Source organism: Sinocyclocheilus grahami, unplaced genomic scaffold (genome assembly GCF_001515645.1).
Source record: "Sinocyclocheilus grahami isolate Dianchi unplaced genomic scaffold, SAMN03320097.WGS_v1.1 scaffold550.1, whole genome shotgun sequence".
Classification (NCBI taxonomy): domain Eukaryota; kingdom Metazoa; phylum Chordata; class Actinopteri; order Cypriniformes; family Cyprinidae; genus Sinocyclocheilus; species Sinocyclocheilus grahami.
In genome coordinates this window covers 907,450-923,550 of record NW_015505729.1, presented here as the reverse complement: position 1 = coordinate 923,550, position 16,101 = coordinate 907,450, and the positions used below count along the sequence as shown (strand labels likewise).

The 16,101-nt window shown below is 37.3% G+C and overlaps 1 protein-coding gene across 1 annotated transcript in view; it reads right to left on the bottom strand.

Annotated features, from left to right (window-relative positions):
• The window catches only part of LOC107555944 (thrombospondin type-1 domain-containing protein 7A-like), a 122,097-nt gene that overhangs the window by 61,872 nt on the left and 44,124 nt on the right, over positions 1-16,101 (bottom strand). Inside the window, exon 2 of the mRNA XM_016238905.1 lies at positions 5,704-6,649. Coding sequence (XP_016094391.1) covers positions 5,704-6,649 — 946 coding nt within the window. The remainder of the gene's footprint in view (positions 1-5,703; positions 6,650-16,101) is intronic.

The window sequence follows — 16,101 nt, the reverse complement described above, 5'->3', positions numbered from 1 at the left end:
CAGGAGTTTTCCTCACCCCTGTTCTTTAATTTCTATCTCACTGCAGTCACTACAGATTGCGATTCAATTTAGATATGTATCAAACTACTTCCATGAATTTTAATTAAGAGGCATCAAATGCCTGCGACGGTTTGGCTTTGGGGGTTGTTATGATTGAGATTGTGGCCCTCACTAGAGCTCCTACAGCACATGTAAGCAAGACCTCATTTGTCTTAATCAGTCAGATCAGATGAAGAAATCAGAGGCTTGGTGTCGTTGGTGTCAAAGGCTGTTGAATTAAATCCAGGCAGAGGCCATTCCTGTACATATATTTGTGTGACTTAACTACACCTTTAAGCAGCTAATACAAGTTTTATATTTATTTTAGTGCCACTGCAGCGTGTTTATTCAACAAATGGCACTTTTGTGCCACATTAAAAATGTCCTACTTTTTAAATACATTTTACATTACATAGGTTTACATTGTCTTAGACAGAGACTTTGAACAAAACATGAAAATCCATCTTTAAATATTGAAAATGTAAATACATAAATATGTATTTTTTACACATAATGTATTACGACCCTCAATTGTGATGTAATTTCCACCACAATCAACAATAATTAACATATGTTTTTAATCAAAAGTTGCATTTAGTAATTTCTAATCAAACTGGCTTTCAAATTCTGCAAAACGTGACATTTTATTTAATTATGTGTATTTAGGATTCATAAGCGCTTGTAAAAATGTAATTTACACCACAGTCACTCCAACCACAGACTGGCATTAAAGCCAATACATAATTTGAGATGTGTGGATACGAGAGCACAAATTAAGAGCCTAATCAAGTAACTATTCATTTGGTTTGACTGGCATTTACCATGGTGCGAGGTCTAATTTTAATGCTTTTCTTGTTTCTGACCTTTGCCATTCCATACATTTGATCCAGGGCAGGGTGCTGCATTAACACGGTCATCAGAATCAGCTAAGCCTCTTTGGGGATTTCAGCCATCTGTGAAGTCAATGAGTAGCTCTAATGTACTGATCTGCCTGGGACAGTGCACATCTCTCTCCATTTTCCTGTGCTTAATCCCATATAACAACAAATACAAGCAGATATGACTCGTCCCCATTCTGACTCTAGAAGGGGAAACTATGGCGAGCATGACAGACATTTTTTGCTTCTGAAATCCTGTCCACAAAAACCAGTGGTGGACAAAGTACACAAATCAAGTACTTGAGTAAAAGTACAGATCCGTATAATAATATATTACTCCAGTAAAAGTAAAAGTACACAGTTTTCAATATTACTCGAGTGAAAGTACAAAAGTACTTGATTTTTTGTGTACTTAAGTAAAAAGTACCGATAGATGAATGATTATTTTGCAGTTTTATATAGGCTACTTTTATCATTTAATTTTATATTAGCATATATTTTATTATAATCCTACTGTTTAAAATACCTGGGATTTTCTCAAAATAACCAATAAGGAAATAATGAATATAATAAGGAAAATATCATTAGATTTTCATAATTATTTTTTTCTTCTCAAACCTTAACTGTGGTGAATAAACACCCCTGGCCAAATGCCCCCAGAGAGCATCACTTCCCACTTTGATAATTACTGTAGTTACCATCAGTGTTGGGGGTAACGCATTACAAGTAACGCAAGTTACGTAATCAGATTACTTTTTAAGTAACTAGTAAAGTAATGCATTACTTTTTAATTTACAAGAGAATATCTGAGTTACTTTTTCAAATAAATAAATAACGCAAATAAATATAACTTTTTTATTTTAAAAACAAATAAGCAAGCCCTTTCCAGATTTAAAAAGTAACGCAAAAGTAACGTAACGCATTACTTTCCATAAAAAGTAACTAAGTAACGTAATTAGTTACTTTTTTATGGAGTAACGCAATATTGTAATGCATTGCTTTTAAAAGTAACTTTCCCCAACACTGGTTACCATGTTCTGAACATCACATCCTATCTAGATAGTTCAATAAAAAATATTTGGACTTTATTTTAAAAAAATTACCTCAATTTAGCACCAGCAAGCTCGTTAGCTAGACAGTTAGCATCAGCTAACATTATTGACTTATTTTCAGCATGGTTATGAATAAACATTTATATTGGTCACTTGGCTAGTTGATCCAGATACACGGTAACTTAGGCTATGTGTGCTGACAAACAATATAAAAACAGATGTCACATAGGGCTAAATGCATAACATATTAGTAAAACTGCTAACGTTACAGCAGCGGGGAAGATGAACGTGCATGAGTTATTTTATTTAATCTGTGTTATTTTAATGTTTTTTACCTAAAACATATAGAGACTGTTAATGTGTCTGCATTCAAGCATGTTTGTGGGCTACAGATCACCCTTTACAGCAGATTTAGTTCACAAACAACTGACAGCTTTGACCTAAATATGATTTTCAGTTACAATAATTAATCCTAACATTCGACATTAGTAACTTACTTTTAACAGCATCCGACGCGCGCGCGCTCACATGATCTCCCGGTTCTTACTTGTGAATTCAGTTCACTGGAGACTCGCACTAAACGGTTCAGTTGAATCAGTGAGTTGTCGACTCGAGAACAGCTGCAATCGGATCATTCCAATTCGTGAATGAATCGTTTGGTGCGCTTTGCGAACCGATTTAACGGGTTCATTGAAAATAATCAGTTCGTTCATGAATCAGACACCGCTTCTGCATCTCGAAGCACGTGATATATTATAAGTAACGATAAGTTTTATGAAATGTAGTGAAGTAAAAAGTACAATCTTATGCTTTGGAATGTAGTGACGTAAAAGTAAAAGTTACTCAAAATAAAACTACTCCAGTAAAGTACAGATACTTGAAAATTGTACATTTAATTCACTTTAATTCACTACTTCGTTACTGTCCACCACTGACAAAAACACAATCAAAGTGGGTGTTGACGGGCAAGATGCTTTGCTGAAATTCACTCGGAAAGTCTAAAGTTGCTTGTAGTGATATTCCCAATTCACTTGACAATACCTCTTCAACTAAAGCAGATTAAAAGTTTCACCATGTGAGCCAGAATGAGGGCATGCATTGGAGATATACAGTGGGGAAAAAAAAGTATTTAGTCAGCCACCAATTGTGTTTCACTTGACAATACCTCTTCAACTAAAGCAGATTAAAAGTTTCACCATGTGAGCCAGAATGAGGGCATGCATTGGAGATATAAGAGCATAACATGCTTTTCAAATCAAACCCGTTGATGAAACTTTAAAAAATGACGCTCTCAGTGACAGGCTGTACAAATGTAATGGAAAACCACTTGGCACAAAAAGGCCATATTATCAATTGCATAAAACTACTTACTGGTATAACTGAAAATTGATAGGAAAATGATGAGGGACATTTCTGAAGGAAGATGGCCATTAAATCTTTGGGTTAGAATGATGCAATTACATTCTAGGCAGGCAGTTACTTATAGGGTGATGGAATGATGGGAAGGCAATGGGATTGGGTCATCACATTGACATGAGAGTATTGCTCCATAAATGAGATTTCTCTCTCTAGTTAGTCTATTACTGACAGACTCTCTGAAACTTCCTCGAGGGAAACTCCACTGCAAGAACTGTTTAAAATGTCAATTATCATACTCCACAATGGAGTATGCAGTGCAGTCTATGAGTAAAATAACATGTATAAATAGATAAAAACTAGGAATACATTTGAAAACATGCCACAAGTTAATATTAATAGCCCTCAGGATCTATAATATACCGCATGTCTTTCTGTGAAGAACCTGGTTAGTTAAATTTGCTAAAGCTGTAATGTGGAGAATAAAACAACTTGAGAGCATGTGTCAAACATTAAGCGGTGGTGTCTTGCGCTTTGAATGAAGCCTGTTTGTATTTTTGTCTTGTGTGTGTTAGAGAAAGAGCATATCTCACTGAAGGCCAGCTCATATCATGGTGTATGTGCTGGTGAAAGCAGGCTTGTCATATCCCTGTGGTCAAAAACAGACATTAGTGTTGCCTCTCTGCTCTCTTATACTTTCTTACACACACACACACGCATGCGCACACACACGCACGCGCACACACACGCACGCGCACACACACACACACACACACACACAGGAACAATACATGTGCGGTGGTGTCTTGCGCTTTGAATGAAGCCTGTTTGTATTTTTGTCTTGTGTGTGTTAGAGAAAGAGCATATCTCACTGAAGGCCAGCTCATATCATGGTGTATGTGCTGGTGAAAGCAGGCTTGCCATATCCCTGTGGTCAAAAACAGACATTAGTGTTGCCTCTCTGCTCTCTTATACTTTCTTACACACACACACACGCATGCGCACACACACGCACGCGCACACACACACACACACGCACACACACAAACACACACACAGGAACAGAAGACTGACCAGCTTTCACACTGCAAGGAGAGAAATGCAGAAACACTGCAGGTGGGAAGGAGGCAGTGTTGACATATCATGACTGAGTTGATAAGGTCAGTAAGTCTGTACTTATGTTCTCCTTTAAAACCCCCATGTAATGGCTCAATGGTCTCAGTTTCTTTCCTGTGTTGACATCTTTCTGTTAGGGCTCGGTACAAATATTGATTTTGTGATTAATCACGACCTTCACTCAAACAATCACGCAGTAGTGTTGACAGCTCTGTTGATTTTAATAATTGACTTATTTTTAATAGATATACACTGCTATTCAAAAGTCTGGGGTCAGTTTTCTATTCTGGAAAGAAATTAACACTTTTATTCAGAAAAGACACATTAAACTATGTCATTAATTAAATTATGTCAACTTCAAATAAATGCTGTTTTTAAAACTCTTCTAAGAATCCTGTTTTTAACATTCATTAATAATAATTAACAAAAATATTGAGCAGCAAATCAGTATATTAGAATGCTTTCTGAAGGATCATGTGACACTGCAGACTGGAGTAATAGCTGCTGAAAATTCAGCTTTGCCATCACATGAATAAATTATACATTAAAAATATATTAAAATAGAATTGTTTTAATATTTCACAATATTACTGTTTGTATTACAATTTTGTTCTTTTTTAATCAAATAAACACTGCGTTTATTTGATAAAAAAATAGCAATATTGTGTGCATTAAAAATATATTAAAATAGAATTGTTTTAATATTTCACAATATTACTGTTTTTATTACAATTTTGTTCTTTTTTAATCAAATAAACACTGCGTTTATTTGATAAAAAAATAGCAATATTGTGTGTATAAGATATTTCTTTCAAAAACAAAAACAAATAACAAACTGTAATCAACCCAAACTCCCAAATAGTAGTGTATACATTTGTCATATTTTTTTAAAAAGACCAATTTTATTATTACTGATTTCACGTTTTTTTTTTTATCACATCAAATTGAAAAAAAAAAAACTTGCATATCTAGCATAGCATTAGCTGACTACTGAATCAGAATTGAATACAATTTACACATTTCAGAGCTGGAGAACTGGTCCTGATCCAGATATCAAACTGCCATTGATAAAATAAATAAATAATAATAATAATAATAAAACTCTCAATAAACTGTTGATTGCAATAGCTTCCACTACATTCATACAATATATTATCAAACCTACGCAAATCACAGTTCCCCACACAGAAAGAAGCCACTGAAAGAATAACAGTTTTACAACCAAATCATGCATGAATATTAAAAAAAAAGACGAGGCTGACCTGAGCACCGTTGTGCTTCCGCTTCGGTGAACACACGTCACCTCCCGGGTCTGGTAGCCCACCTGCAGATCCCAGGACTTCAAGCCCTGGCGATTCTGACGATTCCTCGTCCTCTTCTTTTTGATGAGCTCTCGGGTCTCAGGGTCCCTCATCCTTCCCTTCACCCTGACCCTGTCCCTCACACGTTCTCCTTTGTTTTCCTTCACCTCCTTTTTCGCTTTGTTTTTGCGCCGCTTGCCCTGACGCTCCTGCCTGGCCTGCCGGTCCCGCTTTGCCTTACGTTCTTGTTTCAACTCTCTATCTTCTCGGGTTTCCCGGGCCTGTCGTATAGGTGAAGCAATGCAGGGCCCCCAAGGTCCCACCCTCAGGCTGTACAGGCTCTCCTCACCCTCACAGGGGTCCGGCTGGCAGGTGCGGAACTCTGTGAGGTTGGGGCAAGCCGAACCGCCAAAAAGTGGTGGGGATAAAACCCAACGCAAGCGGTTTTGCAGACCCATCCCACAGCTCTTGGAGCAGGACGTCCATGGGGAGAATTCGGACACCACGCAGTCGCGTGGGCACGGGATAAGGCAGGCCTGCTCTAACCGTGGCTTGGGCTCAAAGTACTCGCAGATGGCATCTTCCGCAGGAATGCCATCCGACTTGTGCACGCAGCCCACTTCCCGCGTCTGGATGCCCTCTTCGCCCCGAGTGCACACCGCTGGCCTTGGCACGCCCACATTGCGCATAGACACCGGCACGCACTGGTTCCAGGCCCCTAGCTGCCAGTCATACAGCTCTTTGTGCCAATCGCACACCCGGAAGCAGCTCTGTTGGTTGCTGGGCCGCTCCGATTGCTGGCAGTTGGTGTGTAACGTGGTCCAGCCCTCGGAATGGGCACACCAAACTGCTCGGCTTTGACTTCCACCCGGACCACACTCGCTACCCATGCACCTACCCCATGGCCCTAAAAGAGAGACGAAGACAAAATAGACAACTTTACAATTCAGTAAACGCCTCATGAACAGATGCCAGTCTTGATTTGCGCTCTTGTTCAATATCCTGATCACATCTGGTTTCAATGCCTGCACAGGTCATAATTAATGTCTGCAACCTACATGCACTTAAGACACTTAAGTTCAAAACAAGATATGGGCAGTCAGGAGGAGTCACATGGCCATTGTCTGAATCAATATTCCTGTATTCCCAGAGACTCTATAATGCAAAACACTCTAGGGAGATGTGGTAGTGAAGACAAGCTGATTTTACTGATGGATTTCACAGTGTGACAGAGGGATCTTTGTGGAGAGGGTCACAGAGTACAGGGAGAAGAGAGAAAGAGGCCGTCATGTTGTTTTAACAAATTGGTACTTCCCACACATGCTGGTTTTGACATGACAAAATTGTAAAATCTCATGAATATTAATTAGGTTAATTCAAGTGTTCAAGTGAATATGAAATGTATTTAATTTCATAACTTACTACATAAAAGCTGACAATTTCCAACATCTGCCACTGTCAGTCCCAGGATTTTGTTGGACAGTGGATGGATACATGAAGCAGCAGCTGACTATTAATAGGATAGTTAATCTAAAAAATTAACATTCTGTCATCATTTACTCACCCTCAATTTTTCCAAACCTCTATGACTTACTTTTTTCTGCAGAACACAAAAGAAGATATTCTGAAGCATGTTTTAACTGTTTTGTCCATACAAAGAAAGTCAGTGGAGTCTTTCATTGTATGGAGAAAGAAAGTCAAAGAGATTTTGAATGACATGAGGGTGAGTAAAAGATAACTGCATTTTCATTTCTGGGTGATCTATCTTTTTAAGTATGAATCATTAGTCTAGTAATAATATTTTGGTTTTGTTTCAGGATGATGGGTTATTCTAAGCTAAAGTAACACCTCTGCATCTTCTAATTGTTCAGTCTCTACAGAGCACTAGAGACATAAGCACACAGTCTGAAGCAGTAAATCAAAGTGAGCTGGCAGATGAACTGAAATTCAGTCTGACAATTTGCTGAGGTCATGAAGGAAAAAAAGCATTTATACCACGTGATGAAGTGTTATATTGCATCTCTATTCTCATATTCTTCCTTTTCATGATATTCCGTAACCATCACATGAGGTCATTTCATTTGATTGCAGAGTTCAGCTGAGATCTTCTTGCAAAGCATCTTTTTTAAAAGCACTCTCTGTCTGACTACAGTGGTTCATTGTGTGCTCTGGTACCTGTCTTATAAAGTGCCTGGGTAAAAGGGTGATTTATTTCAGAGAAATGAAGGCCACGTGAAGCACTGCTTTATGACTCCCCTCGATAAGGACGAGACAGGCCGATGTAAATGTCAACGGAAGAAGCAGCGGGCTAAATTAGCCTACAGCTGCAACCACAAGGACCAGGTCAATACAGATCGATACCGACCACAAGAAAATGCTTTGGATACAACAGACGGATCCACCACAAACTGAATGACCTCAAACTCCGGAAAAAGATATTCATATACTCCATGCACTCACATGTAGTCTTTTTTTCCCCACCAGCGTACCCAATACAAGATTCAGATTTAATAAAAAACAACTAGCTGCGAGTAATTTCTGACTTATTCCACAAGCAGTTTGTCACATGGTTAGCCACTGTAAATTCCAATTTTCTGGGGAAATCAAGAGCAATTTGATTTTGAGAGCAAGAAGGAAGATTAAAATTCCACACTAGTGAACACGTCTGCATTAAACACTCAAAACATAACCTTAAAGAATTTTGTGGGTTAAGTACAAATTAAACTCAATCAACAGTATTCATGGCATTGTTAATTACCCAAAAATTAATTTCCAAATGTCCCTCCTTTTCTAAAAAAAAGCATACATCTGAGTTACAGTGAAGCACTTACAATGGAAGTGAAAAGAGCCAATTCAAAAAAGTTAAAAATTCATTTTTCAATAGTTTAGTCATAAGACTGTGTGTGTGTGTGTGTGTGTTAACATGATTTAAGTGTGAGGAAAAAAATATCTTACTAACCTTTTCTGTGTAAAGTTCATATCCGATTTTACAACTTTGTTGCCATGACAATGATAAACTCTAATACAAGACTGTAAAATTAGGGTTTCAAAAGTTATTTTGAACTTAAATTATAAGTGCCTTACTGTAACCCTGATTTTCTTTTAAGAAATCAAGAAATGTGTTGAAATTATTATTATTATTATTATTATTATTATTATTATTATTATTATTATTATTACTACTACTACTACATCAAGCCACACATGCAGAAGATTGAGCATGTACTGTTGTATTGAATCTGGAATATTCTTTAACTATAGCTCTAGCTCACAAACAACTGCATGTGTTTGTAGAGGAAGCATAATGGAGCTCCCCAGAGAAAACGGCAAGAGCTTCTTCATTCACAACGCCTGCAGCTGCAGGTGCTCAGAATAATTTATGAGCATGTCACAGGGTGATGTGGTCATCTACCGGCCAGAGGACACCAGGGAGATGCACAGCAAAACAGCATGCAGGACCGGGCGGCACATCATAGGAGCACGATAGAGTCATGCCCGCAAATTTTAGAAAGGACAGAAGATGGCTTTTTATTTCCACCTGTAAAGGTTATTTCCACCTGTAAAGGTTACAGTGGACGTGGTATGTTAAATGAAAAGAGATGGAAAAGCAGGGATATGGGAATGAGTAAGGGAAAAGAAGATGTCAGAAAAGGGACAAAAGAAGGAGAAGGAGAGAGGTTCATGGTAGATAAGACTCCTTTGTTTGTAGGCCGTTGCTCCAGCTGTTGGATCTACAGCCGCAGGGCATCAGTAAAAGAGCTCATCAATTTCCGTCTGCTCATCCACCTGCCACTCACTGATTTTTATTATCTCCTATCACACAAACATGGCCCAAATATGCACACATATGGCACAAGAACTGGCCGCTAACAGATGTAAACATGGTTTTTCAGTTAAATGTAACTCAAGTTTCTGAAAATTCATTTAGAGAGTTGCAAGCTAGAAAGTTGTTGTTCTGAATATTGAGTGCTGCAGATAATTGTAGCCATGCTGATATCCAAACCAACAGAGCAATTGCAAGTATGACATTGCTTTGTCACAATTCAAATAAATTTGAATTGGAAACTTACAATTTAGAACTATATTGCCGTTTACTTCATCTGTTTTTTTTCTCTGTCAATGAAGATCCAATCTAAGCCAATGAATGCACAATTTGTTGACTCTGAGCAACACATTCTGAATGAATCTGTTTGGAATAAATAGGTTTCATGAATGATTCAATGACTCACTCATTAAGACATTTCTTTCCTGAATGAATCTGTTTTTAACCTAACAGAATGAGTAAGTAATTCACTCAGAAATAAATTTTACATTCTTGTACGAATCTGTTTTTGACCAAATCAGTTGAGTGAATGATTCAGTGATTCACTCATAAAGATGTGTTTTATTCCTAAATGAATCATTCTTTTTTAACAAATCTGGGCCCATATTTATCAAGCTTCTCAAAGTACCATTTTAGTCTTAAGTGCTGAGAATTCATGACATTTACTTCTACTTTCAAACTTAAGTATAAAAGCAAGTTATCATATTTCTTAAAGCTAAGAATCACTCTTACTCTCCCAGTTATTTAAGACAGCTCGAGAGGTCTCTCAAGTGGTTAGGAGTTGCCAGTAGGGGCTTGTGATGGCGCTGAGGAGACAGAGACATGCACAAATCTTTCAGGAGAGGAAGAATGTTCTTGAAATGTTTGATGACGAGCGGTTAATCAAACAGTTACATTTCCTCAGTTATTCAAACAGAAAATGAGCAAAGAACATTTACATTACAAAAGAACATCATATGCACGAGTATATGCACTTTAAAAAACACTTCCGTTGTAATCAGTGAAGCTATTTACACTGCACACGTCTGCAGCACGTTATGGGTTCGACGGGGCTGATCGCGGCCACTCTATGCAAAACAGTTATGGAACTCTTGATATAATAAATCAAAGGAAGCTTTCTCAGATCAGTTACATTTAGCATAAACATTATCCCATGAGTACAAGAAATCAATTATACAATTAATTTAGTTTTTCAGTTTTAGTCAAACACAAATTCTCAAAGGCCTTCATTAGTTCAGTGAAGAGAAGCAAGTGACTGTTGAAGGTTATGAGACGTGTTTTTCACAGATATGACAAAGAACATCATATGCACGAGTATATGCACTTTAAAAAAACACTTCCGTTGTAATCAGTGAAGCTATTTACACTGCACACGTCTGCAGCACGTTATGGCTTCGACGGGGCTGATCGCGGCCACTCTATGCAAAACAGTTATGGAACTCTTGATATAATAAATCAAAGGAAGCTTTCTCAGATCAGTTACATTTAGCATAAACATTATCCCATGAGTACAAGAAATCAATTATACAATTAATTTAGTTTTTCAGTTTTAGTCAAACACAAATTCTCAAAGGCCTTCATTAGTTCAGTGAAGAGAAGCAAGTGACTGTTGAAGGTTATGAGACGTGTTTTTCACAGATATGATTATGTACAGTAGTCAGCTTTAACTGTCTGAGGATGAGAAGACTGAGAAGAATAGGAGAAAGAGAGACAGAGGGAGGTCGAGTGGTCATATGTAAAATAATTTCTCTTTCGCATCCTCTCCCCATCCCCAATTTGGTATTTCCTGTAGTGCCATGTGGGACAGCTAAACCTGGCATTTACCAGGGAAATGTAAAACAGTGTGAAATGTTGTTCCATACCAGCTTGGCTGGATTCAGAAGCTTTAGAAAATGGGAGCATGCTGGGCAGACACTCGGCATTCATGCACTTCAGATACTCACATGATGAAGAACTAGCAAAAACACAGGAAAAGGTCACATGTTTCACCCTGTCTTTGTTTAGATTGGCACAGTTACAAAGTTAAAATGTTATTCCATTAAATTGCATGCAATTCACTGTCAGAGGGGAAACAAGATATAATTCTCTGCAGTCTTTTATCAAACTCAGTCTCAGTCAGCGGAGAGAATCGAATGAGGACAGTCGGGTTTTATCTACTACCCACAGAGAAATATTGAAGTTGTGCTGATAACTAACAATATCGTGAACAGCTCACACTCTCACCTACACATTTAATATCAAGACATCTGCTACACCCGAGACAACCATATAGGAGTCATAAAATCTTTTATCCCTTTTTCTTATTCATGCTGAATCTCTTTTTTGATCACAGTAGACATACTAAGGTTTTTCCAAAGCTTGCTGCAGAGTCTATGGGTTACAAATCCCTTTACACAGACTTCTGTATTTGCCTGTATTCCTTTACTTGGTTGAATGATAGTTGGTTATAGAGCATTTTTTATGTTGTAGAGTGATACAATGCCAGTCACAAGGATGTCACTGATTTTGCAGTGTTGCTAACATGCGCACGCTAATGTGATGCTAAAGAAAGGAGCGAAGACGTTTGAGAGGCAATATTCCCAAACTCATATTGTTCTCCTTCAAGGATATATAGTTTGTCATGGGGTGACCCAGAGGAAAATTTGTATTGCTCAGAGGTTGCTCTTTTATATCCCAGGAGACTCTAGATTACTAGAGTCTTTTTAAAGAGAAAGTCCTAAAATCCGGATGATTTACGCAAAAATCTCAATAATTACTGTATGAGGTATTAAGCATATCTCATCTGCGGTTTTTAATTCCTACAGGGAGGTTTGGTCATTCACTCTTCCTTCTTCAACTGTAGAAATCCAAAAGTGCAGGGTTTAATTAATCATGAAATGCCATATAACAGCTGCAACTCTGCTGCTTTATCTGTCTGCTTTTAACTTTTCACCCATTCCAAAACAAAATGCTTTACAAACAACTCCAAAAAGCTCAAATATGGCAAAACATTTATTTTATGAAAAGGAATATTCATTCAATAAAGGATGCAAGCTCTTAAGTCTTTGTGTATCTGTATCTGCCTTGTTCAAGGACATTCCTGCCTAAATGAGTTAACTGTTCTCAGTTCAGACCGCACTGAGCTTGATGAAACTAAATCTTGAATTTAAGCTAGTTTCCTTCTTGGGAAATAAGTGAGAAGAAGTGAGATGTACGGACAATGAATGTGCAAAAACTGTTCTTCCGAGGCTATTTGTTCAGTTTAAAGTAAGATTGAGAGAAGCTATACTAGGAATTTAAAATGACTCATGTATCTTTCATAAAAGTTCACTGAGCGGTAGGTGCTTTGCTATTAGTATGAGACATTACATGCTTCATTTAGGATGCCGTGCAACATTGTGAAAGCCCATGAATGCATGCCAAACTGTTGTGAATTTGCTCTTTTCAGCATCATCAACTGCACTGTGGGGAAGGGGAGAAAATTACTTTTCATAATGAAAGAGGTGTTAGTGAGGCCAGCAGGGGGTGCTCACCCTGTGGTCTGTGTGGGTCCTAATGCCCCAGTATAGTGAAGGGGACACTATACTGTCAACAAGCACCGTCCTTCGGATGAGACGTTAAACCAAGGTCCTGACTCTCTGTGATCATTAAAAATCTCAGGATGTCTTTCGAAAGGAATAGAGGTGTGACCTCGGCATCCTGGCCAAATTTGCCCATTGGCCTCTGACCATCATGGCCTCCTAACAATCCCCATATCTGCTGATTGGTTTCATCACTCTGTCTCCTCTCCACCAATAAGCTGGTGTGTGGTGGGCGTTCTGGCGCACTATGGCTGCCGTCGCATCATCCAGGTGGATGCTGCACACTGGTGGTGGATGAGGAGATACCCTCTGACAATGTAAAGCGCTTTGAATGCCTAGAAAAGCGCTATATAAATGTGATTAATTATTAATAAGATAATATTATAATTATAATAATGACTTTTCAAACATCTCATAATAATTTTAAGGCCATTGCTTTTTAGAATTTGAGCTTTAGACATTTTTAAAAACCGAATGTAACATACAACAATGTGTAACAAATCCTACATGATCCATTAATGGTTATAGACTAAGAAACTATGTTACGTCAGTCATTCTGTCAAAAGAGAAATTTTGACAAAGTTCATGCTGCTTTTTTTCATGCAGTTGTAACAACTTGGAACAGAAGCTTTCAAGCTTCAAAAATGACACAAATTCAGCATTATAGTAAATCGTTTGTGTTTCATCTTATTCAGGATTGAAACGATATGAGGGTACATAATCGATTTTTGAGTGAACTGTCCCTTTAAACCAGACTTTGAGCTGTGCTGTTGTTTCTTTGTACCCAAGTGAACTACATGCACACGCACACACATGCAGTACACAAACTTAACTCGCCAAAAACATCTTTTCACTCTATTTAACAGGCCAACTTGAAAAAGCTGAATCATCATTAGTAAGTGTTAATAAATAACAATTTGGTCCCTCGATATTCTCTTTGCCACCGTGAAATTTTCTCAGTCTCCTTAGCAAGTGTAAATACGGCCGGGAAGTAAGAAAACACACAGTCCATGTATTCTCAATACTTCAATTTATTCATAGAAATACAGATCTTATATAGGCATGATTCTGCACGATCCTCTTCAATAATATCCTCTGCTTCTCAATCGGGCTCAACCTGATAAGCTATATTAACGACACGTTGTTTACAATACAACTGGAGCACATGCAGCTGAGGAGAGGGGCGGGACATTAAGAAGCGCACTAGAGGTAGTTTAGCCAATCACAACACACTGGGCTAGCTAACCAATCAGATCCCATTGCCTATTTCTGAGGGTAGGACTTCATAAAAGAAGGAAAAGATCAGCCCGGTTCTCAGAGAAGGGACAGAGCTGTGTGGAATAAAGGTAAATTATGTGAAAAAATAATGTGTTTTTTTAAAAACGAAGCATTAACACATGTTAAACTGCACCTCATAAACACAATCAAGCCTAGAAAAAAAAACAGTGAACCACACCTTTAAAAAAATAACAAAACACAGAAAAAACATGCATAATTGCTTATTATCAAGTTTAATTACAAATGACTTTTGACTCAAACTAAAGGAGTGTTTCACATATATGGTTTATAACTTCATATATTAGATGAAAAATATCAAAGCATGTGCATACATATTTTCTTCAGAACTAATTTCACTTTACAGTACATTACATTTAACTTGCCGCAATGTGATTTTTAGTAAATGCATGAAGTAAATTCACACAGGATTATTAACTACTGAATGGACATGATCCATTACTATTTGAATTGCTTTCTCTTCATTTTGAACAGTGTATCTGTATTGATTTATCATTTAAAAAAAATTTAATATATATATATATATATATTTTTTTTTTTTTGTTAGGACATGTTTTTCTATAAAGGTTTGCTTGTGCCTCTTGGTCTGATATTTTGTAATTTAATTACATTCAACCATTTTAAAGTGTGGCTTAAATATCTAAATATTTTATGAGGCCACTTCGGGATAGGTGAAAATTATAACTTGCAAACAAACAGTCTCAGAGCTCTCAATACAAATCCCCTGCCATATCAATTGAGTTACACTTTGTTATTCTACAATAACACAGCCTCAGGAGATCTGCGTTTTACTGTGAAACGAGCCCCGTTTGTCATCTCCAGCCATGAGTCAGCCAGAGGCAGCAGAGACACATAACTGACACTAGATCGGTCCGGCAGGGGTGGAGGTCTGTGCCCGTCGGGTGTAGGGAACTGGTCACATCCTCCATTTGTTCCCGAGAGAACAGTAGCATTCTGTACTGTGAACTCACAATAGAGACGCATCTAAATCTAGACGGGTGTGACGACGTGCTGGTCAGAGCTTCAGCTGACCACACACAAAAATGCAGCACGGCACAAAGGATCCTTTTTGGCTCTTCTATCTAAACACACCCACATACTAACTTGACACTTCAAAACATCATTGTATTCATCAGTATGTTTGGCTAACTGATTTTTATTGATTTATTTTTTACTTTTTTTAAATCTCATTTAAAGGAGTCATTTATCAACATTTAGCAAAGCTGATGCCTAAAAATTATTTGCTCAAAACTGTGGAAGCCTGTTTTTGCCTCAGTTAAGTTAAAAGATAAATCACACTGAGAAAAACTTTCGCATAACAATGACTTCTCACAATAATACAACTTTCACATACAGTAGAAACTTAATATCATAATAAACTTTCACATAAAGACTTAAAATCTCATAACAATGAGAAACTTTCACGTAATAATGATTTACTGTAACATCTCATAATATTGAGAAATTTTCTCATAATAATAAACTCTCTTAATGATAAATTTGGTCATTATGATAAACTTTCTCATTATTATGAGATACTATGTCATAATTGCCATTTTTTTTGTTTCTTCATAGTTTTACAACACAATTCATAATTATGAGAATGTCTTTCATTATATATATATATATATATATATATATATATATATATATATATATATATATATATATATATATATA